The 26,492-nt window shown below is 44.7% G+C and overlaps 1 protein-coding gene across 1 annotated transcript in view; it reads left to right on the forward strand.

The window, feature by feature from the left end:
- Positions 1-5,377: 5,377 nt before the first annotated feature.
- MROH7 (maestro heat like repeat family member 7) overlaps positions 5,378-26,492 on the forward strand; it is a 45,003-nt gene continuing 23,888 nt past the window's right edge. Inside the window, exons 1-9 of the mRNA XM_086390012.1 lie at positions 5,378-5,413; positions 6,420-7,725; positions 19,518-19,609; positions 20,753-20,836; positions 21,729-21,808; positions 22,104-22,233; positions 24,271-24,366; positions 25,023-25,127; positions 25,340-25,475. Of these exons, the coding sequence (XP_086246138.1) occupies positions 6,495-7,725; positions 19,518-19,609; positions 20,753-20,836; positions 21,729-21,808; positions 22,104-22,233; positions 24,271-24,366; positions 25,023-25,127; positions 25,340-25,475 (1,954 nt within the window). The 5' untranslated portion in view covers positions 5,378-5,413; positions 6,420-6,494. The remainder of the gene's footprint in view (positions 5,414-6,419; positions 7,726-19,517; positions 19,610-20,752; positions 20,837-21,728; positions 21,809-22,103; positions 22,234-24,270; positions 24,367-25,022; positions 25,128-25,339; positions 25,476-26,492) is intronic.

A 26,492-nucleotide genomic window follows, 5' to 3' on the forward strand; every position in this document is an offset into this window, starting at 1 on the left:
TTTTATTTTAGCAGGTTAAGGTTTAGAGTGTAGGTTCTGGGCTACTTTGCTAGAGCACTAGCCTGCTTTGTTCTTCAGCTATTGGAGCTCCTGTTTATTTGTACTGCTGTTATCTGCAGGGGAATGAGGCACTTCTCTGGGCCAACTGTGTCCCTGTGGGGTTCAGGAGCTGTGGGTCCTAGTCACTTTTCTGCCTTTCAGTGGCAGGCCCATGATACAAGGCTCTACTCTCACTGCCACTGCAGATGGATTAAACTGCTGCTGCCCTGGGCATGGAGTAGGGAGTGGGGCTCCCCCCGGGGCTCGCTCTTTGTTGGGCTTCTCTTTCTGGTCCTTTGGTCAGAGAAAACAGGGTTTTCTTTTCTTGCAAGTGTGTTTATGCTCTTGGCAGATCTGTGTTACAGGCCTCTCTGGTACCCAGTCTGGAATATATGGGAGATAAGAAGAAAACCCTAGAGAACTCACCACCTTGTCATCCCTCCAGCCCTGAGGTTTCTAGCTAGTCCACTGCCTTCTTTCTGGATTTGAGTCCTTTTTTTGGTTTGTTTTTGGTTGTCTGTTGAACTATTTCCAGGATATTTAGTTGTATTTACAAAGGAAGAGCATGGAAAAGTGAGTCTATGCCCTCTTGTCCGTTCAGTTCACTTCAGTTCATTGGCTCAGTCGTGTATGACTCTTTGCAACCCCATGGCCTGCAGCACACCAGGCCTCCCTGTCCATCACCAAATCCCTCAGCTTGCTCAAACTCAAGTCCGTTGAGTCAGTGATGCCATCCAACCATCTCATCCTCTGTCGTCCCCTTCTCCTCCTGCCTTCAATCTTTTCCAGCATCAGGGTCCTTTCCAGTGAGTCTATTCTTTGCATCAGGTGGCTAAAGTATTGGAGCTTCAGCTTCAGCATCAGTCCTTCCAATGAATATTCGGGACCGATTTCCTTTAGGATTGACTGGTTTGATCTCCTTGAAGTCCAAGGGACTCTCTCTTATCTGTTACATCCATTAAAAAAAAAAAAAAAAAAAGCTGTTGTACAAAACACATAGCATAGAATTTACTATCAGTGACAATTGGTACCTTTATAATGTTTCACAATTATCACCATTATCTAGCTTCAGAATATTTTTGTCACTCCAAAAGGAAACCCCATACTCATTAAGAAGTCACTTCCCATCCTCCCATTTCTCCTGCCCATGACAGTCTGTCTGCTTTAATCTGCTATTAATCTCTCTAGATTTGATTATCTAGATAGTCCTTATAAATGGAATCATATCATATGTGATTTTTTGCATCTAGCTTCTTTCACATAACATAATATTTTCAAAGTTTACCATATTTAGCATGTATCAGTACTCAATTCTTTTTATGGGTAGATAATATTTCATTGTGTGGATATACCATGTTTTTTTTTTTTTTTTTACCAGTCAATGGACATGTTGGTTGTTTCCACATTTAGCTCTTGTGAATACTGCAGCTGTGAACTTTTGTGTCCAAGTTTTGGTTGGAACATCAATTTTCAGTTGTTTGTGGTATATACATAGGAGTGAAATTGCTGCATTATATGGCCATTCTAGTTTAACTTCCTGAGGAACAGCCAGGTTGGTTTTTATAGAGGCCACATAATTTTCATTCCCACCAGCAATGTTTGATGGTTCCAATTTTTCTATACCATTGCCAACACTTGCTATTTTCTATTTCTTAAAATTATAACCACCACAGTGGGTGCGAAGTGTTATCTTAGTGTTGTTTTGATTTACATTTCTCTAAAATCACTGCAAATGGTGATTGCAGCCATGAAATTAAAAAACGCTTACTCCTTGGAAGGAAAGTTATGACCAACCTAGATAGCACATTGAAAAGCAGAGACATTACTTTGCCAACAAAGGTTCATCTAGTCAAGGCTATGGTTTTTCCTGTGGTCATGTATGGATGTGAGAGTTGAACTGTGAATAAAGCTGAGTGCCGAAGAATTGATGTTTTTGAACTGTGGTGTTGGAGAAGACTCTTGAGAGTCACTTGGACTGCAAGGAGATCCATCCAGTCCATTATAAAGGAGGTCAGTCCTGGGATTTCTTTGGAAGGAATGATGCTAAAGCTGAAACTCCAGTACTTTGGCCACCTCATGAGAAGAGTTGATTCATTGGAAAAGACTCTGATGCTGGGAGGGATTGGGGGCAGGAGGAGAAGGGGATGACAGAGGATGAGATGGCTGGATGGCATCACCAACTCGATGCAGGTGAGTCTGAGTGAACTCCAGGAGTTGGTGATGGACAGGGAGGCCTGGCATGCTGCAATTCATGGGGTCTCAAAGAGTCGGACACGACTGAGCGACTGAACTGAACTGAATGACTAAAGTGTTCTACTCAAGTTGTTTGCCCATTTTTAAATTGGGTTGTTTATCTTTTTGTTGTATGTTGTAAGATATTGTTAGTTGTTATTCTAGATACTAGATCTAATCAGGTATATGACTTATAAATATTTCGTCCCCTTCTGTAAGTTGTCTTTTCACTTTCTAATAGTGCCTTTTGATACACAAGTTTTTAATTTTGGTAATGTTCAATTTATCTTTTTTTTTCTTGTTTCTTGTGATCTTGGTGTCATATCTAAGAAACCATCGCCAAATCCAAGGTCATGAGGATTTATCCATATATTTTCTTCCAAGAGTTTTACAATTTTAGCTCTTATATTTAGGTCTTTTGTCCATTGTGATTAAAGTTTTATATTTAGTGTGAAAGAGGCCAAATCTATTATTTCAGGTGTTGATTTCCAGTCATCCCACCACCATTTGTTGAAGAGAATATTTTTTCCCCGTTGAACAGGTTTGGCATCCTCGTCAAAGATCAGTTGACCATAGATGCATGGATTTATTTCCTGACTCTCAGTTCTATTCCATTAGCCTATATTTCTATCTTTTTGCCAGTACCATACTGTTGAATGCAATTTTAAAGGAAGAACTTTGTGCTCAATTTGGAAAATGGTTTGTTGGGAGCAACCCTTATGCACAGGGATCCTTGTTGAGAGGGCAATTCCAAGACAGAGTCCCAAAGCAGTGGGAGCCATACTAGGGTTTAGCAGTGGTGATGGAGATATGAGGAGGTACTTGGGAATTTTTCTGGAGCCAGAATTAGCAGAACTTGGCAAAATTTGGATTCAGCAAGTCAAGAAGAGTATAGTCAAGGATGATATTGTGTCTGGCTTGGATTATGGTTCCAGTGCCTTGCAATGTAAGAGAATAAGAGGATCTGATTTGGAGGAATGATGGCAAAGTCTGTTTGGATTTTCTAGAACCGAGGTGCAACAATGTCAGACGTGTGTGCATGCATGCGTGTATACATACTCATACAAGTGCCTGACACATTCCAGGCCCATACATCTGATAAACATGTTCTCAACGAGGAACTGGAAGATCCACTGATAGTTCCTCTTTCTGAGAGCCCCAGAAACACTTACCAAGGGCCTGGAAGGTTTCATAAAGGTAGAGGAGAAAGGATGGGAACCAGTCAATGATTCTCAGTCTCTGATGGGGCTAGGTGGTTTATGGCCACCCTCTGTTCTCCTCAACGGGGGCTCCAGGACCTGGGGGCAAAAGCCAATAAGCAGCTGTATAGCAACTTCCTTTAGTTCCCCTGGGTCCCACCTCAACAACCACCATCTTCCTGATGCACAATATCCCTTTGGTGGAGGATAAGATGTGGGCTGCCTACCTAAGCTCTGAAGACTCACCTGTGTCTTGCAGGGTGGAGGAGGAGGATTGAGGAAATAGAAGAAAGTGAGGGAGATCTGCTCTTTTCTTCTGGATGAAGGAGGGTCAGCCTGGCTTGAGACCTATGGCTTTTTGCCCAGTGACCAGTATTATGCATTTATTGTGTCAGAGGAGTAGAGCTTATGTTCTTTCACAGGTTAAACCAGGTAGGCCTTCCAAAATCCTACTGACCGCATCATAGGCTGTACCTGACTCAAATTTTTTCCAGGTTGAAAATGCCTCCTTTTGATAAATATGACATGTGTTTGTGTGTGTATGTGTGTGTACAGAGAGGAGAATACGCGAGGGATGATCCAGGGTATTTTGGAGCCCTGAGGCTTTTTATAATTTTGAGGCTCCTGTTTAAGTAGAAGACAAAATTATGAATACAAAATTATGTACTGGCCCTTTGGAAAAGAACAGTATGAGCAAGGAGCCTTGAAATTTTAAATTTCATTAGCTTCAGGGTAAAATCACCTCTGGTGTTGATGGTAAGTGAAACTTCCTTCCTCTGAGGCAAGTTGCAAAGCTCTGCATGAACTGCTGGCTTGGGGGTGAAGGAAGGTCCCACTGGGCTCTAAGTACCTTACTCTGCTCATAATGCCTCACAGAGAGTAACAGAATGAGTAACTAATTTAGAGAAGACCTTCAGTGGGCCAAGTGGGCTCCATGCCAGATGCTGAGACTTTAACCACCCTGGGTGGCAGGCTTTATGTTCCTCATATTAGAGACGAGGAGGATGGGAGTGGGGAGTGTCTCTTGCCCAAGTTTGCTGACACTAGTAGGAGGATGAGCTGGGAATTGAACCCAGGACAACATGACTGTGAATCTGTATTTTTTTTCAAAGCCAAGCCATAAGGTGCACAGCAAAATGTATGGTATGAGTAAATGATTTAGTGAATGAGTTAGTGCATGAATGAATAAGAAATGATATGTGATGAAATGAGCTAGCGACGGAATGGATGAATGAATGAAGAAGAGATAAAAGGATGAAATAACAAGCTAATTTATTGAACGTTTACTGTGTGCCGGGTGCTGTGCTAGACTCCTTTCTATTTTATGTATTTATTGTAACGTTTGGCCGCGCTGGGTCTTTGTGGCTGCGTGAGGGCTTTCTCGAGTTGTGGCCAACAGGCACTGTGTTCTAACTGCAGAGTGCGAGGTCCTCATTGTGGTGGCTTCTCTTGCTGCGGCGCGCGGGCTCTAGGGCAGGTGGGGGTGCTAGACTCTTGTGGATCTTGTGCTTTAGCGAGGAAACCAGATATTGTGTGCCAAGAAAGGGGAAGTGGACAAAATGCCCTGGGAACTTACAGGTGGACCTCACCTGTCTGGGGGACCTGGAAGGCTTGTAGCATATAAGCTGAAATCTGAAGGGGTGAAGCTGTAGGTGTTAGCTAGGGAAAATGACTGAAGAAGGATGTTTAGCCTGTGGAGGGCCAGACTTGGGTGTGTGACTTGACCTCCCCTTCCTTAAGCATACAATGGAGTAAGCATATCTAACTTCCAGGTGTGTATGTGTGCGTGTGTGTGCATGCAGGGGGATTTTGTGAGCAGAAGTGTGTGCCTGGCCTTTAGACTTTGCTCAGTAAGTACCAAAAAAGCCACTTTTGCCTGACTTGATCTCCTTTCGCATCTCCTCACAGGGGCCCAGTCCTGCTTAAGAACACCATGCATGCAGGTGAGCTGTCCCTACGGTTCCCATAGGGAGGGAGGCCCAGGTGTGGGGGTGGGGCAGGGTAAGGTGGGAGAGTTTCCTCCTTTGTCTAGTCTTTCTGGAGTGGGATGGGGTCGGGGAACTGGGGAGTTCACCCAGCAGTGAGGTTGCTGGGCTGAGACAGGCTCTGCTTTGGATGATATCCTCAGGTTCTCCTCCATTTAGTTTGCCTCACCCAGAACAAACTGTTAAGGGCAGTGGGCATCTCTGCCAAGGCTCCTTTGGGCATCTAGTGCCACAGCCATTCACAGAGTAGTTCTTGCAACTTAGGGGTTGGCTGGAAGTAGTAAATAAGGAGATTTCCCCTTCTCCCTTTCTACCTTAAGGTGGGAGAGTTTCCTCATTTGTCTAGTGTTCCTGGACTTCCTACTGTGGACCTAGTATTACGTTAGGTGCTGGGGATGCCCCAGGGACTAAGATGTGCATCAGTTCAGTTCAGTTCAGTTCAGTCACTCAGTCGTGTCCGACTCTTTGCGACCCCATAAATCGAGGCACGCCAGGCCTGTCTGTCCATCACTGACTCCCGGAGTTCACTCAAACTTATGTCCATCGAATCGGTGATTCCATCCAGCCATCTCATCCTCTGTTGTCCCCTTTTCCTCCTGCCCCCAATCCCTCCCAGCATAGTTCTCACCAATGTCCCCACTCATCTCTAGCAGGGGCTGGACCACTAAACAAGTCATTGGAATAAAGTGCCGTGTATCATTTGCTTGGAGGAGTAGGATCAGCGAGGAGAGTAGGGGGAGGTTCCAGGCCAGGGAAACTACATTTAAGGACTGTGAGCTGAAAGGGAACGGGGTGTGGTCAAAGAAAGGAACACAGAGGATGAGGCTGGAGCTGAGAGAGCTAGGGGAGAGCCATGTAGGACGGAGCTGGACAGGTGGGCTAGGCGTGGTCATGGAGGTCATCCATGGGGAGCCATGGAAAGATTTCAATAGGTGAGGCTGAACTTGCCTTTTCTCTCTCTCAGGAGCACTTCAGGGAGCTCGACAGTCAGCTATTGGACAGAAGAGGGCAGTGGCACTGACAGACCTTCAGATAGGGCATGGCCTTGGGTCCAGGGACTAGTCTGGTCCTCTGTGAAGACGCGAACATGACACCCAATCTCAACTCCACTGAGGCCCCCGGTTTAGGCTCTGGCATCATCTCTGGGCCCAGCCTAAACACAGACCTTGTTGCTCTCTTGAATCCATCCCTGAGTCCTGGCGTGGCTCTTGTTCCAGACCTTAATCCAACTCTGATTCCAGTCTCAGAGGAGGCCCCTGGCCTGGAGTCTGATAACACCCCCAGACCTGATGACAGCAGGTCCACGACTCCAGGTTCCCTCCAGATCACTGCTGCCCACTCTGGTGAAGCCCTGGCTTTGGATTCCAATCACCTCTCAAGGCCTAACTCACAGGGGACCCTAAGTCCAGCCTCAAACCTCATTCTGAACCCCCACTCTATGGAGGCCCAGGGTATGAGCTCGGGGACCCATGCTGGGCCACATTCGGAGGAGGCTGTCAACTCCCTCTCGAGCAATCTTTTTGATTTGGGTCAGAGCAACTCCAATCCTTCCAGGCCTGAGACAAACCCATTTTTAAGGCCTTATTCCAAAGACTCCCTTGTTCTGGGCCACAGCATTTCCAGGCCAGGCTCAAAAACTCTCCTTACTCCAGCCTCAACCCCTTTTCTGGATCCTGACTCCAATCAGCTGCTCGGCATGGGCTCAGGGAACATATCCAAGCTGGACCTGAACGCAGCTTCAGGTTCTCCTGAGTCCCTTATGCAAGACACGAACGAGACCATCACTGTGGTTTCACATAACATCTCTGGATCTGTTTCAAAAAGAGCCTTTGGTGCAGTCTGGAACACAAGTTCCAAGGGAACCATCAGCGTGGCTTCAAATGGCAACCCCAAGTCTGATTTGAACATGACCGTCACTCAGGCTTCAAGCTTGACCCTGGTTCCTGGTTCCAACGACGTTGTCAGCCTGCACTCCAGCACGCATGGACCCACCTCCACTGTTTCGCCACCCTCGTGCATGACCCTGATCCTGGGCTCCAAGGAGACTCTAAGCCTGGGTTCCAGCCTCATCTTCAGCGACACCTCCACCCTGACACTGAGCAGCCAGCAGGAGTGTTTCGAGGACAGCAGTATCCACACCATGCCTCTGGAGGGGACTCTGGAGAGCTGGAGTGAGATGACTCGTGTGGAGGTGGGCCAGTTCCCACCGGGGCTCCCCACCGGCAACACCACAAATAAGGACTCCACGGCCTTCCAGAGCATCCCTCAGGGTGAGTAAGGCCAGAGTGCCAGCCCCAGAGAGGACACCGACCTGGAAGAACTCTATTCAGATTTGTAGGGTAGGGAGGGAAGAGGAGAGGGGAAAGGAAGGACACAGCATGTAATGGATAACATGCAATACATTAATTATACACAGGAGATCTAGTGCTCAGCCCCTGCTTGCTGTGTGACTTGGGATGAACTACTTAATCTCTCTGAGCTTCAGTTTTATTAACTGTAATATAATATTCCATATAATGATACTTTATCCTGTACAAATTACAAGTCATCTAACTATACCTTCTTTTCTTTCTTGATGAATTTCAGGCCTGGTTTCTCAGGTCAGAGTTTGACCAGTGGAGCAGGCAGACTTGAGTTTTTGAGGTTCCCACCTAAGTGAAGCCTTGGGGTCCTGTCTGGAACCCGTGACTCACTTTTGATGTGCAAGAGTTCTGTAAATGAATCCATCAGTGTTTGATGTTGTAAAGATCTTTTCCCAGTTATTTATATCTCCAAATATTTTTATTTGCTCATTTACTAATACCACATTGCAATTTTAAAAAATTACCATGGCTTTACAGATATGCATTCATATCTGAAAGAATCCCTCTTTAAAGTTCTTAAAATTATTCCAAGGACAACAGCCTCCACACCATGCCCTGGAGGCTATTCAAACACCCTCATTCTTCTGTATACATTTTAAAATACATTTGTTTAGGTCCTCAAAAAATCTCTCTGGCATTTTTATTGGAATGTTATTAATATATCCATCTGTTCAAGTGAAATGGAGTGAAATTGAGGTTCAACTTCATTCCTTTACTTGTGGAGTCCAGTTATTATTGTGATCTAATTCACATACTATACAATTTACCCATTTAAAGTACACAGTTCAATGGCTCTTGGTATATTATATGATAAATCTTTTAAAAATTGTAGTAAAATATATATAACATAAATCTGCCATTTTAAACATTTTTAAGTGTTTAATTCAGTGGCATTAGTCACCTCACAATATTGTGTTACCACTGTCTGTCATCCCAAATAGAAGGTCTTACCATAAAGTAGTAACTCCCTATTCCTCTCTCCCCAGTCCCACATGAACTCTAACCTGCTTTCTGTCTCTATGAATTTGCCTACTCTAGGTAACTCATGAAATGGAATCACACAGTTGTTCTTTTGTATAATGTTTACTTAGCATAACATTCATCTATGTTGTAACATGAATCAGTACTTCATTCCTTTTTGTGGTTGGATAGTATTCCAATAAATGTACCACATTTTATTTGTCCATGGACGACTATTTGGCTATGATGGATAATGCTGCTATACACATCAGCTCAAAAATCTCTGAATCCTTGCTTTCAATTCCTTTAGATATATACCTAGGAGTGAAACTGCTGAATCGTATGGTAATTCTTGTTTAGCTTTCTGAGGAAATACTAAATTATTTCCCATACCAGCTGTACCATTTTGCACTCCCTCCAACAATGTACAGAGGTTCTAATGTACAAGGGTTTCTATTGCTGCACTATTAATCTCTCCTTGCCAGCACTTTTTATTTTTGTTTTTTTTTTTTAGAAAACATTTTTATAATAGCCATCCTAAAGAGTGTGAAGTAATATTTCAATTGTGATTTCGATTTGCATTTCCCTAATGACTAATAAATGATGTTGAACATTTTTTTAATATGCCTATTGAACATTTGTATAATGTCTTTTGCCTATTTTCACATTTGGTTTTTTATTTTTAATTTTGTGGCCATGCTAAACAGCATGTGGGATCTTAGTTCTCCGACCAGGGATCAAACTCATGCCCCCTGCATTTGAAGCGTGGAGTCATGATACTGGGCTACCAGGGAAGTCCCAAAATTCAGTTGCTTTTTGTTGTTGAGTTTAGGAGTTCTTTATATATTCTGAATATTAATTCCTTATCAGATACACAATTGGTAAATATTGGCACCCGTTCTGTGAGTTGTCTTTTTATTCTCTTAACATTGTCCTTTGATGCACAAGTGATTAATTTGATGAGAATCAACTCATCTACTCTTTTATTGTCTGTTACCTTGGTGTTATGTTTAAGAAATTTTTGCCTTTGTTTATACTCCAATACCAAAGAATGCTCAATTGCACTCATCTCACACGCCAGTAAAGTAATGCTCAAAATTCTCCAAGCCAGGCTTCAGCAATACGTGAATCGTGAACTTCCTGATGTTAAAGCTGGTTTTAGAAAAGGCAGAGGAACCAGAGATCAAATTGCCAACATCCACTGGATCATGGAAAAAGCAAGAGAGTTCCAGATAAACATCTATTTCTGCTTTATTGACTGTGCCAAAGCCTTTGACTGTGCGGATCACAATAAACTGTGGAAAATTCTGAAAGAGATGGGAATACCAGACCACCTGACTTGCCTCTGAAGAAATCTGTATGCAGGTCAGGAAGCAACAGTTAGAACTGGACATGGAACAACAGACTGGTTCCAAATAGGAAAAGGAGTTCGTCAAGGCTGTATAGTGTCACCCTGTTTATTTAACTTATATGCAGAGTACATCATGAGAAACACCGGACTGGAAGAAACACAAGCTGGAATCAAGATTGCCGGGAGAAATATCAATAACCTCAGATATGCAGATGACACCACCCTTATGGCAGAAAGTGAAGAGGAACTAAAAAGCCTCTTGATGAAAGTGAAAGAGGAGAGTGAAAAAGTTGGCTTAAAGCTCAACATTCAGAAAACGAAGATCATGGCATCCAGTCCCACCACTTCATGGGAAATAGATGGGGAAACAGTGGAAACAGTGTCAGACTTTATTTTGGGGGGCTCCAAAATGACTGCAGATGGTGACTGCAGCCATGAAATTAAAAAACGCTTACTCCTTGGAAGGAAAGTTATGACCAACCTAGATAGCATATTCAAAAGCAGAGACATTACTTTGCCAACAAAGGTTCGTCTAGTCAAGGCTATGGTTTTTCCTGTGGTCATGTATGGATGTGAGAGTTGGACTGTGAAGAAGGCTGAGTGCCGAAGAATTGATGCTTTTGAACTGTGGTGTTGGAGAAGACTCTTGAGAGTCCCTTGGACTGCAAGGAGATCCAACCAGTCCATTCTGAAGGAGATCAGCCCTGGGATTTCTTTGGAAGGAATGATGCTAAAGCTGAAACTCCAGTACTTTGGCCACCTCATGTGAAGAGTTGACTCATTGGAAAAGACTCTGATGCTGGGAGGGATTGGGGGTGGGAGGAGAAGGGGACAACAGAGGATGAGATGGCTGGATGGCATCACTGACTCGATGGGCACGAGTCTGAGTGAACTCTGGGAGTTGGTGATGGACAGGGAGGCCTGGCATGCTGCGATTCATGGGGTCGCAAAGAGTCGGACACGACTGAGCGACTGAACTGAATAAATATTTAAATAAAATATAAATAAATAAAAATTTCTTAAAAAAAAGATTTCTTCCCTAAAGTAATAAAAACAAACAACATGTAAAAAAGAAAAGAATTGTATTTTTTGAGCTGAATAAAATGGAATGATTCTGTAGTCTGAAAAATAAGAGAAATTATTGCCATATCCACTGTCATGAAGATTTCTCCCTATGTTCTCTTCTAAGAGTTTTATAGTTTTAGCTTTTAAGTTTAATTTTTGAGTTAATTTTTGTGTACAGTGTGAGGAAGGGGTCCAACATCATTCTTTTGCATGTGGATATCTAGTTTTTTTAACACTATGTATTGAAAAGAGCATTCTTTTTCCACTGAAAGGTCTTGGCACCTTTGTCAAAAATCAATTGACCATATATATAAGGATTTATTTCTGTTTATCCCATTGGTCTTTATGTCTGTCTTTATGCCAGTAACACACTGTTCTGGTTTCTACAGCTTTGTAGTAAGTTTGAAAGGAGGAAATAGGAGTCTACCAACTTTGTTCTTTTTCAAGATTGTTTTGGCTATTTAGGATCAATCTTTGTGTTTCAGTAGGATAATTTTATCTGTTTGTATTTTTAAAAACAATGTATTTTCAAACTGTATTTGTCCTTTAAAAAGTTTTCCAAGATATATAACACGATGTAAAGTGAACTACTAATCTTAAGTGTACAGCTTGATGAATATTTACATACATAAACACACTGGTAAATCCCACCCAGATCAAGACCCAGATCTTTATCCGCATCCCAGAACCTTCCCTTGTGATCCTTTCCAACCAATTCCCCTTCTCCTGGGGTTGTTCATTGTTCAGTTGCTAAGTCATGGGCTGCAACGTGCCAGGCTTCCCTGTCCTTCACTATCTCTTGGAGTTTGCTCAGATTCACGTCCATTGAGTCAGTGATGCTATCTAACCATCTCATTCTCTGCCATCCCCTTCTCCTTTTGTCTTCAATCTTTCCCAGCATCAAAGTCTTTTCCAATGCGTTGGCTCTTTGCGTAGGGTTTCTCAGTCTTGGCACTACTGATATTTTGTGTTAGACAGATCTTTGTTGTGTGGGTGTGGGTGTATTGGGGCTGTTCTACACATGTAAGATGCATCCCTAGACTCTGCAGAAGGTACTAGTAGGAACATCCTCTCACACAAGTTGTGACAACAAAAGATGTCTTCAGACATTGCCAAATGGCAAATAGGGGTCAAGATTACCCTCAGTTATCAACAGTCACAGAAGGAACAATTCTTCAGATTTGTATCACCATAGACTAGTTTTGTCTGTTTTTTAACTTTCTATCAATAACTACCGTTGTTTATACTGTTTTGATTCTGGCTTCTTTAGCCCAACATTATGTCTAGCGGATTCATCCACAGTTGCATGTGTCATAGCTGATTCTTTTTATTATTCTGGAGTATTCTATCTTATGAACTTACCACAATTTGTTGATTCATTCTGATGGACACTGGAATTTTTCTACTTTTTGGATAATATGAATAAAGTTACTTTGAACCCTTTTGTACATGTTAGTGCAAAGATAACTCTTTTTCATCTAGAAGAATTTCTGGGTCATAGCAAAACACATGTCCAGCTTTAATAGATACTGCAAAGTTTTCAAAGTGGTTGAATTAATTTACCCTCTCACATGTGAGACTTCCAATTGCTCAACATCCTCACAGACATTTGGTAGGCAGTTTTTAAAATGTTAGCCATTCTGGTGGGTATCTAATGCCATTTCCATGTGATTTACAATGGCATTTTTTGATGATTACTGATGTTAAGCATCTTTCAATATGGTTATTGTCAATTTGTATATCCTTTATAATGAAGTGCATGTTCAAGTCTTCTGTTCATTTAAAAAATTTGTGTTGTCTTTTTCTTATTGGTTTGTGGAACTTCTTTATATAATCCTGATGTGTATGCAAAGGTTATGAAAATAGTGTTATATTTTCCTCCATAAGTTTTACCATTTTGTCTTTCACATTAAATTTATAATGCATTGTGCATTAATTTTGGGAAACAATTTGAGAGAGGGACTTAAAAGGCTCATTTCCCCCCCATGTGAGTATCTAATTGCTCTGGACCATTTATTGAAAAAAACCATAATTTCCCCCACTGAATTGCAGTGTTCAGATCACATCAGATCAGTCCCTCAGTCGTGTCCGACTCTTTGTGACTCCATGAATCGCAGCACACTTAGCCTCCCTGTCCATCACCAACTCCCAGAGTTCACTCAGACTCACGTCCATCGAGTCAGTGATGCCATCCAGCCATCTCATCCTCTGTCCTCCCCTTATCCTCCCGCCCCCAATCCCTCCCAGCATCAGAGTCTTTTCCAATGAGTCAACTCTTCACATCAGGTGGCCAAAGTACTGGAGTTTCAGCTTTAGCATCATTCCTTCCAAAGAAATCCCAGGGCTGATCTCCTTCAGAATGGACTGGTTGGATCTCCTTGCAGTCCAAGGGACTCTCAAGAGTCTTCTCCAACACCACAGTTCAAAAGCATCAATTCTTTGGAGCTCAACTTTCTTCACAGTCCAACTCTCACATCCATACATGACCACAGGAAAAACCATAGCCTTGACTAGACGGACCTTTATTGGCAAAGTAATGTCTCTGCTTTTGAATATGCTATCTAGGTTGGTCATAACTTTCCTTCTAAGGAGTAAGCGTCTTTTAATTTCATGGCTGCAGTCACCATCTGCAGTCATTTTGGAGCCCAGAAAAATAAAGTCTGACACTGTTTCCACTGTTTCCCCATCTATTTCCCATGAAGTGGTGGGACTGGATGCCATGATCTTCGTTTTCTGAATGTTGAGCTTTAAGCCAACTTTTTCACTCTCCTCTTTCACTTTCATCAAGAGGCTTTTTAGTTCCTCTTCACTTTCTGCCATAAGGGTGGTGTCATCTGCATATCTGAGGTTATTGATATTTCTCCCGGCAATCTTGATTCCAGCTTGTGTTTCTTCCAGTCCAGCGTTTCTCATGATGTACTCTGCATATAAGTTAAATAAACAGGGTGACACTGTACAGCCTTGATGAACTCCTTTTCCTATTTGGAACCAGTCTGTTGTTCCATGTCCAGTTCTAACTGTTGCTTCCTGACCTGCATATGGATTTCTCAAGAGGCAGATCAGGTGGTCTGGTATTCTCATCTCTTTCAGAATTTTCCACAGTTTATTGTGATCCACCCAGTCAAAGGCTTTGGCATAGTCAATAAAGCAGAAGTAGATGTTTTTCTCGAACTCTCTTGCTTTTTCCATGATCCAGCGGATGTTGGCAATTTGGTCTCTGGTTCCTCTGCCTTTTCTAAAACCAGCTTGAACATCAGGAAGTTTACGGTTCACATATTGCTGAAGCCTGGCTTGGAGAATTTTGAGCATTACTTTACTAGCGTGTGAGATGAGTGCAATTGTGTGGTAGTTGGAGCATTCTTTGGCATTGCCTTTCTTTGGGATTGGAATGAAAACTGACCTTTTCCAGTCCTGTGGCCATTGCTGAGTTTTCCAAATTTGCTGGCATATTGAGTGAAGCACTTTCACAGCGTCGTCTTTCAGGATTTGGAATAGCTCAACTGGAATTCCATCACCTCCACTAGCTTTGTTCATAGTGATGCTTTCTAAGGCCCATTTGACTTCACATTCCAGGATGTCTGGCTCTAGGTCAGTGATCACACCATCGTGATTATCTGGGTCGTGAAGATCTTTTTTGTACAGTTCTTCTGTGTATTCTTGCCATCTCTTCTTAATATCTTCTGCTTCTCTTAGGTCCATACCATTTCTGTCCTTTATCGTGCTCATCTTTGCATGAAATGTTCCTTTGGTATCTCTGATTTTCTTGAAGAAATCTCTAGTCTTTCCCATTCTGTTGTTTTCCTCTATTTCTTTGCATTGATCGCTGAAGAAGGCTTTCTTGTCTCTTCTTGCTATTCTTTGGAACTCTGCCTTCAGATGTTTATATCTTTCCTTTTCTCCTTTGCTTTTCACTTCTCTTCTTTTCACAGCTATATGTAAGGCCTCCCCAGACAGCCATTTTGGTTTTTTGCATTTCTTTTCTATGGGGATGGTCTTGATCCCTGTCTCCTGTACAATGTCACGAACCTCATTCCATAGTTCATCAGGCACTCTATCTATCAGATCTAGGCCCTTAAATCTATTTCTCACTTCCACTGTATAATCATAAGGGATTTGATTTAGGTCATACCTGAATGGTCTAGTGGTTTTTCCTACTTTCTTCAATTTAAGTCTGAATTTGGCAATAAGGAGTTCATGATCTGAGCCACAGTCAGCTCCTGGTCTTGTTTTTGCTGACTGTGTAGAGCTTCTCCATCTTTGGCTGCAAAGAATATAATCAATCTGATTTCGGTGTTGACCATCTGGTGATGTCCATGTATAGAGTCTTCTCCTGTGTTGTTGGAAGAGGGTGTTTGCTATGACCAGTGCATTTTCTTAGCAAAACTCTATTAGTGTTTGCCCTGCTTCATTCCGTATTCCAAGGCCAAATTTGCCTGTTACTCCAGGTGTTTCTTGACTTCCTACTTTTGCATTCCAGTCCCCTATAATGAAAAGGACATCTTTATGGGGTGTTAGTTCTAAAAGGTCTTGTAGGTCTTTATAGAACCGTTCAACTTCAGCTTCTTCAGCATTACTGGTTGGGGCATAGACTTGGATTACTGTGATATTGAATGGTTTGCCTTGGAAACGAACAGAGATCATTCTGTCGTTTTTGAGATTGCATCCAAGTACTGCATTTCAGACTCTTTTGGTGACCATGATGGCTACTCCATTTCTTCTGAGGGATTCCTGCCTGCAGTAGTAGATATAATGGTCATCTGAGTTAAATTCACCCATTTCAGTCCATTCGAGTTCGCTGATTCCTAGAATGTCGACATTCACTCTTGCCATCTCTTGTTTGACCACTTCCAATTTGCCTTGATTCATGGACCTGACATTCCAGGTTCCTATGCAATATTGCTCTTTAAAGCATCGGACCTTGCTTCTGTCACCAGTCATATCCACAGCTGGGTATTGTTTTTGCTTTGGCTCCATCCCTTCATTCTTTCTGAATTGCAGTGTTACCTTGAGGTAAATCAACTGACTGTGTATGTGTAGGTTTATTTTTGGACTCTTTCTATTCCTTCGTTTGTCTATCCTTAACCATTGCCTTTAATTACCGTGTTTTAGAGTAAGTCCTTTATATTTAGTAGTGAGACTCCTCCACTTTGTCAGGATTGTCTATTCTAGGTGCTTTACTTTTCCATTTTAATTCTAGAAACAGCTTGTCAATTTCCATAAAACTTAATATAAATCTGTTAGATTTTTCTCTGAAATTTCATTGAATCTACAAATCAATTTATGTAGCATTGTCTTCTATATAATATGTTTCTGGGGCTTCCCTATGGCTCAGTGGTATAGAATCCACTTGCCAATGCAGGAGAAAGGAGTTGGATTCCTGATCTGGGAAGATCCCACATGCTTCAGAGCAACTAAGCCTGTGTACCACAACTATTGAGCCTGTGCTCTAGAGCCGGGGAGCCGCAACTACTGAGCTCAGACGCCACAACTACTGAAGCCCATGCTCCTAGAGCCTGTGCTCAGCAAGAAGAGAAGCCGTCGCAATAAGAAGCCCATGCACCGCACCTAGAGAGGAGCTCCTGCTCGCCACAACTAGAGAAAAGCCCGTGCAGCCACAAAGACCCAGCACAGCCAAAAATGAATAAATAAACAAAAAGCGAAACGGCATCTAGATCAAAAAAGTGAATTAGATAATACTGTTTCCAACCCATAGTTCATTTATATTTAATATAATTATGCATAGTTAAAAATTTTTAAATTTTTAATTGGCCTATAGTTGACTAGTAATCGTATTCTTTATTCTGCTTGCTCTATATTTCTTTTTTTCTCCTTTTCTGGTTTTTGGGTTGCTTTTCCTCCCTCTTTTCTTCCTTATTTGTGTGGAACTTATATACTGTTTAAAGTCTGTTACTGATTCTCTAGAAGCTACAATGTGTATATTTAATTAATCACAACGTCCAAACTAGTCAATGCATTTATCTTCCTCCCAGATGATTTAAACATGTAAACCTCATTTAATGCCTCCTTTCCCATTTATATGCTCTCCTGGTAATGTATGTTAATTTTATCTTTTCTTTACTCTATGAACATTATTATTATTTTATGCAGTTAATGTTCTTATATTTACCCAAATATTAACCTCTTTTTTTTTTTTTCATTTGCTTATTGCATCTCAGACCTTCATCTGGGATTAATTTCCTTTTGGCTGAAGTACACCCTTTTGCTTTAGTGAGCTCTGCTGATGCAAACTCTTTCCATTTTTACTGAAAATGCCTCTATTTATCCATCATTCTTTTAAAAATTTGAAATAATAAAAAACTTGCAGAGAAGTTGAAAGTACAGTATAAAATGTTTTTCTGAATTGATAAGTTGCTAAATGATACCCTGTCAATCTTGAATTTGCATGTGTTTCTTATAAAAAAGGATAAAAATCAACCATCAAAATCAGGAAATTAACACTGATACACTGCTACCATCCAATCCTTAGGCTCCATTCAAATGTAACCAATTGTCCCGGAAATACCCTTTATTAAAAAAGGATCCAGGTCAGAATCATTCATTGTACTTTTCTGTCTCATCTGTTTTGTTTCCCTCAGCCATCAGATCTTCCTTGACTGTCACGCCCTTGATATTTTGGAAGATCATAGGCCAGCTGTTTTATAAGATTTGCCTAATTTGGGGCTTGTCTGATGTTTTCTCATGATCGGATTCATGTCATGCATCTTTGGTGGGAATAGCATAGACATGATGCTGGGTTTTTCTCACTGCCTTCTATCTGGTGGTGTATGATTTTGATTTGTTCCATTACTGGTTCACTTTGATCACTTGAGTTCAATGGTTGCTGCCAAGGTTTTCCACTATAAAGTCATTATTTACCCCTTTGTCATAAATATGCAAAAAATACTAGAGAGATCTTTTGAAACTATGTAAATATCCCATTTCTCATCAAACTTTTCAATTTAGTTATTTCTTTTTTTTATATTAGCATGGACTTATCATTTCTTAGTTTACTTGATAGACTATATAATCTGTCGTTACCATCATTTATTGTGATACTGAAGCTTTCCCCTGTTTGACCAAGGAATACTCTTTGAGCAAGCTTTTACGTCTTTTTGACATATCCTCACAGTTTTTGGGCTTATTTCCTTGTTTTCTGGTACAAGATGTCTCAGATTCACCTGCACTTTCTCTGCCCGAGTCCTAGAATCTCCTCATTCTCCTCTTTGTTCCCTTTAGTGGACAAAGGCGCTTAGAAGAAGCCAAGGTTTTAGTGCTAGCTGTATTCACTACCACTGAGATGTCTCTGCTTCCCACTGTTGACTCCATCCTCCAGTAGCCCCTGGAGGTTGGTGACCAAGATGTCCCTGAAGCTCCAGGGTCTCTCTCCTTGGGCTTCCCCTCACTGCCTTAAGTCAAGGACTCTATGGGCCCTGCTCAGCCAAGTGCCCACACCTGGACCAATCACTGTGGCTGGGGGCATGGGAATCTCTTACTGAGCAAGCATGGTTTCCAGATCCACCTTTATTCATTTTTGTGTTTATTGAAGTCTAGTTGATTTATAATATTATACTGACTTCAAGAATAAAGCCCATCCTTATTTGAAGAGGGGTGATGGGTGGGCCTTGTAGCTTCACCTACCTATATGAAATGAATAGCCCGCAGGGAACACAGAGGCTTTGCCACCAAAAGAAAGATGAGGAATTGTGGGGCTAACAAAATAGCAATTATCTATTAGGTTGGCTGAAAGATTCATTCAGGTTTTTTCGTAAGATGTTATGGGAAAAGCTGAATGAACTTTTGGCCAACCAATACTATAACAAGTAAGAGTTTAATTATAAAATGTGATAACAACCAAGAGAAGAGAACCGAATGATGCACGACAGGATCACAGTGGGCCCTCCGTTACTCTGAAGGTCAGGGGAGGCCGCTCTGAGGAGTGGCGGGCAAGCAGAGCTTGTCCTCTACCTGGGCAAGGGGGTGTGACAGAGCAGAGGCCCAGGTAGAGGAAAAGAGCTTGTGCAAAGGCCTGAGAGCAAAGCCTGCTGGGCCTGGAAGGAGGCCAGCGTGGTGGAAGCATGGTGAGTGAGGGGAGAGTAGGGGAAAGTGAGCTGCGGAGGTGGGCAGGGGAGACTGACCGGCAGGGCCTTGAAGGCGCTAATAAGGATGCGAGCCTTATGCTCTGGGACACGGGGTGCCCCTGAAGGGTTTTAGGGATAGGGGCCCAGTCTGGCTGCTGGGAAAGTAAGGCTTGGAGGAGCCCCATGGGGAAGGGGAGATGGGATTCTGCTGCACTGTATCTTTACCCTCCCTCTTCTTTCCTCAGTGGAACTGCGACATGCAGGAGCCTTCGATGAAGCAGCCTCATGCCTGGTGGAGGTGCCAGGGCAGAGAAATGATCGCGGCAAAATGGCTCTGGTATGCTTCCTGCCAAACCACCTCCCTGCCACCTATTTCCTGGGATGCCCTCTCCCTCCACCTCACACTCCACCCTCAGCATTTCTCTGCCAGACTCTTCTCTGCTCTATGGCTTTATTAGTTTATCTTATTTCTTGTCAGTCTCTCGCACTGGGATTCATTCTCCATAAATCAGGGAGTTTTGTCTGTCTTATTCTCAGCAGTATTCCTAGAATCTAGAGCAGTGCCTGGCACGTCCTAAGTGCTTGATAACAGTTTTTTTTTTTTTTTAAACAACTGAATGAATTGTGAAGGTCTCTAAAAGGGGAATGACCCTTTTCAGGACCCAGCCTGGGTCTTGGCCATGTAGCAGGCCTTGGGAGGCCAGAGAAAGCCAGCATCTTCATGATTTGGTGAGGGCCAGTGGAAGAAGACTGGACAGGCTGGTAGTGAGTGTAACACACGGAATGTGAGTGAGCCTAGTTGGCAGACAGCGTCTGGAGCAGGGCGCCTGCCCAGGCCAGGCCATACAACCTGTCTTCTGGCCAGGTGGAATGGGAAAGAACTTGTAGCATCTTTAAACCACCACACTGCCCATCAGATCCACTTGTTTTGCTTTCTTTACTATATATTTTGTCTCTTTCATGTTTTTTTTCTTCTTCTACCTTAAGATAAAGAGAACTAATAGATTAATGGGACATTGGTTAATGTATTCCCTCTCCGGTAGCAGAATGCCGTAATCCGACTACTGGGTGTCCTTACAAAGGGTAGATGCTAGAAGGCCCTCACGAGGTATCACTAACGATGGCATTTCAACTTGAGGTGTCGGAACCCTTTCTGTCCCACCAGCTCCTGCCTCTTCTTCCTTAGTGGACAGGTGCTTTACAATCTGAACCTGATATCTGGTCTTCCCCCAAACCTGACCTCCAGGGATTATCCTCAACCTGCTGCCACCACCATCTTCTCAAATCTTTACCACCCTCCCCACCCCGAGTTCCCTTGCGGTTTCTCACGTCTCTTGAGCTGATGCTGGGGGCTGGCAGCTGGGGAGGAACAGGCAGCTTGACCGCAGGTGGCAGGTGCAAAGACGGGGTGTAAGGGCAGTCCCAGGGCTGGGCTCCGCGTGGCTCTCACCCTGTGGTTTCGCCCTCTACTGCCCCTGAGGTCGGGAGTGCCCTCAGCCTCCAGAAGAGCCAGAGTGTGCTGGACAAGGAAGAAGAGAAGAAGACCCTGATGAAGAAGATGATGGTGCGGAAGCAGCTTGCGGGTCTGTGGCATCAGGGTGGTGGGGGGCAGAAGTCCCAAGTCCACCCACTGATGAGGCGGGGTTGGGGTGGGGTGGGCAGAGGACATCAAGGCACAGATACTTGGGCCTGGGTCTCAGCTCCACCCTGAACTGCCCCCCGCCTACCTTGAGGGAGCTTGGCCAAGTCACTTCCTTTCTCTAAGACTCACTCTTAATATCTCACAAGTGACTGTGATAAAAAACCTGTGTCAATGGAGGACACAACCCAAAGGTTAGTTCCCTGTAAAATCTTAGGCCCCCGGGAGCAGTCATTATTATTTTATGTGTTATTTTCCCCCATAGTTCTTCTGATGGGGGAACTTCTGAAGGAACTTTCTTTTTCTCAGCTAAATGCAGTCACTTCTCAGTTATCCACCAGAGTGTCTGGGCTGGGACAGTCACTGAAGTTTCCAGAATTATATCAATAGTTAGCTATAAAGAGAGAAAAAAAATCCGTGCCTCTGATACTTTCATTTAATTAACATTAATTGAGCACCTACTGGGCGTTGGTGTTAGATCAAAAGTAAGAAGTAACCGGAATTCAACTGGACCACTTTCAAGGGTCATGCACGGTGTTTGGGGGCCAGTCCATGGTTTAGACTTCCCTACTACAGGGCTGCTGAAACAGTTCTTGCTGAGCCCTGCATGTGTGTAGCAGGTCAGGCCCGTTCTGAAGGCCTTGAACTGGGGGCTCTGGACCGGGTTAGAGCAGTCAGCTGGCTCCCTCCACTGGAGCCCAGGCAGGGAGTGGAGCCGGCCCAGGCTGAAGAGTGGCCCCATTCCCTGAGTGGCTGCGGTGCTGGTGGTCTGTGGTGGCCTGCCCCCCTCGTTGATACCTCCATGTCCCCCATCCAGAAGCAGATCCAGGAGGAGCCGCTGGATTCTCTCACGAGTTCCGTCCGCCAGCAGGCCATGGAGACCCTGACCCAGCTGAGGTGACCTCGGCCCCTTTCCCAGCCCTCAGCCCCTTTCCCAACCCTCAGGCTCTGCCTATATCTTCAGAGGCCTCTCTGCTGTGCGTGGCCCTTTCCTAGTCCCAGGCCTTTTCCCTTCCCCTTGCCCAGGCCCTGCTGGGGCTATCTGACTTGTACGCCACCACCATCCTCCTCCCTACCTCATTTTGCCCTTCTGTGGATCTCAGCCCTTGTCCCAGCCCTGCACCCTTCACTTCCAGCCTCCAGCCTCAGGTGCCCCCTCACTCCATGCCCTCACTTTCTGTCTCTTCCCCAGTCATTCCCAGCCTGTCCTGGGTTTGCAGGAACGGTCGGAGCTGGTGAACACGTGCGTGAAGAGTGTGTTCTCCCTGCCTACCATTCAGGCCATGCAGGAGAAAGACCAGGCCAAGGCAGATGCCTTACAGGTGAGGCAGGGCCCTCCCAAGCAGGGCCTTGGGGCTGACTGGTGTCCTCAGAGGGAGGCACGTCCCTGGACTCCCAGCAGGGAGAGGAAGGGCATTATGAGAGGTAGATTGGAATCTTTGACCTCCTACTTGAGGAGCTTGGGCAATTCACCTCCCTTCTCCTGGCCCGAGCAGGCACTTAATAAATATTTGGTGAATGAGTGAGTCTGTGGAATAAAGGATCCCTCATCTGAAGCATTGTCTACTTTGGGCTCTGCCCCATGAGAAGGATGTTGGCAGATGTTGGCGTGGCTTAAGAGGTGGCCAGGATTAGGAAGAAAAGGCCTGAGGATTGGGCAAGTTTGGGTTGAGGCCTGGAAGTGGAACCTTAAGGGGCTCTCATGAGAACCTTCAACCCCCTGCAGGATGGTCCCTGGAAGAGTGATCAGAGGAGACCCTTCATGTGGAATGGGGTCAGTGGGGGAGGTTAGGGAGAGAGATTTCAGCTCTGGGTGAGGCACATGCATACATCCTTTTATCCAGCAAATTTTAACTAATACCTAATCCAGAAGTACAGGGCTGAGATACTGTAGGGCTGAGGGGCAGATTCTCAAAGTATCATGCAAATAAATGCAGAATTACAACAGTACTTGGTGCAAGCAAGAAGTACATGGTACTATTTTGAGCCTGAAATGGAGGGAACCTGACCGTGTTGGGGTTCAGAGGTCGTAATGCTAGAGGTGAGAGGTTTAGAAGAGTTAACTAGCTGAAGGGAGTGGCAGAAGGAAGAGCGTGAGAGGCCAAGGGAACGGCCTCTGCAGCAGCCTGAGGATGGAAAGAACATGATGACTGCAAGGATGATAAGGAGGCAGAGTGGCTGGAGTCCAGAGGGTGAGGTGAGAGAGCAGTTGGAGCCAGACCAGCCATCACGCTGGTGGCTCAGGTGGTGCACTTGAGAGGAGACCCAAAGGGGAGGCAGGGATGGGTAGGAACAGAGCCTGCAGCCTTCTTGTAGTACCAGGCCAGGCCAGCAGAGGTCAGTGCTGCATGGTGATGGACTGCAGATGGGCAGGTAGGAGGAGGGAGTTGGTGAACAAGGCTTCCGTGGTGGTTGTGGTGTAAGCCTGGTGTGCTCAGACTCAGGAAGCCTGGAAAGAGATGACCTGGAAGGAAGATGTGGAGATGATGGGAGGAAGAGAGGCAGGGAGAGAGGGCCTCAAAGACACCCCTTAGCCTTGTGTAGGTGTCATGCCTGCACCCTCCTAAGACAATTTCAGGACTGTGGTGTGACTGGGGAAGGAACAAACAACTGGGGAGGAGAGAGCTGACTCCTGGAAGGGGCAACTTAGAAAATCTATTTGGATCTAGGAGTGGTAATTTTAAAAAGAATCAGAACACTTCCTTGGAGACAATAACACAAGTAGGGCTGGTTGTCCATTGATCTAGCCCTCATGGTTCTTGAGCATTTTCCCACCCATCTTCTCATGTTCCTCACGAATTGAAACTTTGGTTTTATGACCTTGGACAAGTGTCTCTTCCCAGTGAGTTCCCAATGCAGAGGGCTGGGGTTCCATCCCTGCTTGGGGAACTAGATCCCACATGCTGCAACTAAAGAAATAAAGATCCCGCGTGCCACAGCTAAGACCAGGCACAGCCAAATAAATAAATAGTTTTTAAAGAACATCTCCTCATTTGCACAATGAGAAAAACACTTTGAGGACAAAGTGATAGGGTTGTGCCAGTCATGAGGCAATCACCTGGCCTGTGGTAGATTCTCTGTAATTCTCAGTAGATTCTTCCTGGGCCTCTGCTTCTTGCCCTTGTAAGCTAAGAAGTTCACGGATAATAATTACCAGTTTCTCCATAAAGAACCTGTAACCCATGGAGGGGAAGCCAGTTGCCCAATATCACACGTCAAGGTTAGTCTCACATGGTGGGACCAGAAAGCAGCATTCTTGGGCTTGAGTACAAGCCCTCCCCGACCCACATCAGGAATTGCCCAGGGTTGGGGTCTGCCCCAGAGGCTCCCTAGTGACTCGGTCCTCTTCCTGTTCACAGATACTTTACTGTCAGACCTTGGATGCCCTGCAGACACTTCTCAATGCCCTCTTTGTTGAGGACCCCACTCCTGCAGGGCTGAAGAGCATCTTGGAGGTGTGGGGGCAGGGAGGAGAAGAAGGGTGGAGGAGGATGGGGAATCGACTCAAGAGAACTGGGGCTGGGGGTCTGGACCCAGAAAGAGTGATTTGACTTCAGGATGTAATCTTGTGCCAGATTTCTGCTTCCCTGCCCCTCTCACTAGAGAAGGAAATGGCAACCCACTCCAGTGTTATTGCCTGGAGAATCCCAGGGATGGGGGAGCCTGGTGGGCTGCCGTCTATGGGGTTGCACATAGTCAGACACGACTGAAAAGACTTAGCAGCAGCAGCAAGCCCCTCTCACAGGTCGTGTCCCAAACTCCTTCTTCACCCTCTCCCTCTCCCCCATACTCCTGCGACTCCTGCGATAGCTGCCCCCATATCCTTGCTTTCTAAATTCTTGTCCTTATGTCTCTCTCCTATCTTCAAGACTCTCCACCTTTCTTCTCTCTCCCATTGACTTCTGTCCTCCCTCTGGTCTTCCAGTTCTGTCCTCAGCTTCTGGACCCCATGTGTCCCTATGCTCTAAGAAGAGGAGGAGGGCTGTGGTGGGTTGCCTTGATGCTCTTCCTCAGAAGCTTCCTGATAATTGGTGAAGGCTGGCCTGCCCATCCAGTGGGGCAGAGGCTAGCATCCGGCTCATAGCTCTGAGTCTTACCCTTCTCCCCACAGCCTCTGGGGCCCTGGATGAACTCTGGGAAGGCCCACGAGAGAGCACGGGCTGTGAAAAGCAATGTCTCTGTGTTGAACCACACACTTCTGACCCCGCCTTTCCTTGTGAGTGGCTCTGGGAGTGGGGAGGGGAGGACTGCTAGGGAGAATGTTCTCGGCTCTGAGGGAGCCCATGCATCTGCCCAGACATTCCTAGATGGTCCTCACTCCTCAGAGGATTCAGCTCTCCAGGCCAGGCCATCTAGCTCTGTTCACCATTTACTGTATAGCATTATTGAACCTATAAGTCTCAATCCCTAAGATTATGACACAAACAGATGTCCTCGGGATTCCCGGCACTGGGGCTTCTTCTGGGGAGGCTCATCATTCGCATCGGGGATCCTGATGAGGAGATTGGCCGTGAGGCTCTGGACGGCATTACCATCCTCTACACCATCTTGGAGCTTCAAAAACGTAAGCCCTTTGGAGTGCGTCTAACACAAGGCTTTTGAGCAGGTACTCAGCCTAGGAATTGAGTGGACCCTTGGCAACAAGGCACCGGTGGGAGATGGACAAGACCAACGCAAAGTTCAAAGGGGTCTGGAAATTAGCGTGAAGTTTAGTCCCCACAGAACTAGGAGACAGAGGTGACAAACACATTTTGATTTAAGCAATGCTTCTATACAAGCCTCTTCTTTTCCTTCCTGGTTTAGTTTGTGATTCTCATCTTCACACTCCCATGCCACCACGTGCAGCCAGGAATGATAGCCCCAGTGTCCTGGGTTTCAGTCTGTCTCCCCTGTTAGTCTATAGTTCATTTGAGTCTGTGTCTCCTTCACCATGGTGTGCCCAAGATCCCGCCCTGGGCCTGGCACACGGTGGGTGCTCAGTGAACATGTATCAGATGAGTAAACAAAGAACAGGTCCTGTCTTGGAATCTGGAGTGGCTAAAACCTGTAGGTGGGAGAACATCTCTGAAACAGCTGTGGGAAGAGAGTGATATGGTAAGGGCTGACACAGAAACCCAGCTGGCACTCACTGCCCCTAGAGGCGTGCACTATTGACTGTTACTTGCCTCCCCCTTTCCCCAGAGTCCCAGCTCTGCTCCAAACCAAGGGACCTTGGCCCATTGTTTAAAGTCCTCTGGCTCTGGAAGCAGAGTGACCTGGTGGGTACCAGACCTAGCTCTGGCCCTTCCTGGCTGTACAAATTCAGGCAAGTACTTTTCTTGTTGAGGCCTGGGTTTCCTCATTTGTAAAAAGGACACAGTAGGATGCAAACCACAGGCTTTTTGGAAGATTAAATGAGATCATATGCGTAAAATGACCAGCTCATTCCACACATTATGGGCCATCCCTCCCCATCTTATTAGTTTCAGTCTTTTGGGATCTATATGGTATCCCTTCTCTTCTTGTTCTCTAGCATCTGGGGCAAAGATTTAGTCCCTAGGAGACTTCCCCTTCTGCCCAAGAGCCACATATATCTTCTGAG

Source organism: Bos grunniens, chromosome 3 (genome assembly GCF_055505025.1).
Source record: "Bos grunniens cultivar Pamir isolate PY7600 chromosome 3, Bosgru_T2T1.0, whole genome shotgun sequence".
Lineage (NCBI taxonomy): Eukaryota > Metazoa > Chordata > Mammalia > Artiodactyla > Bovidae > Bos > Bos grunniens.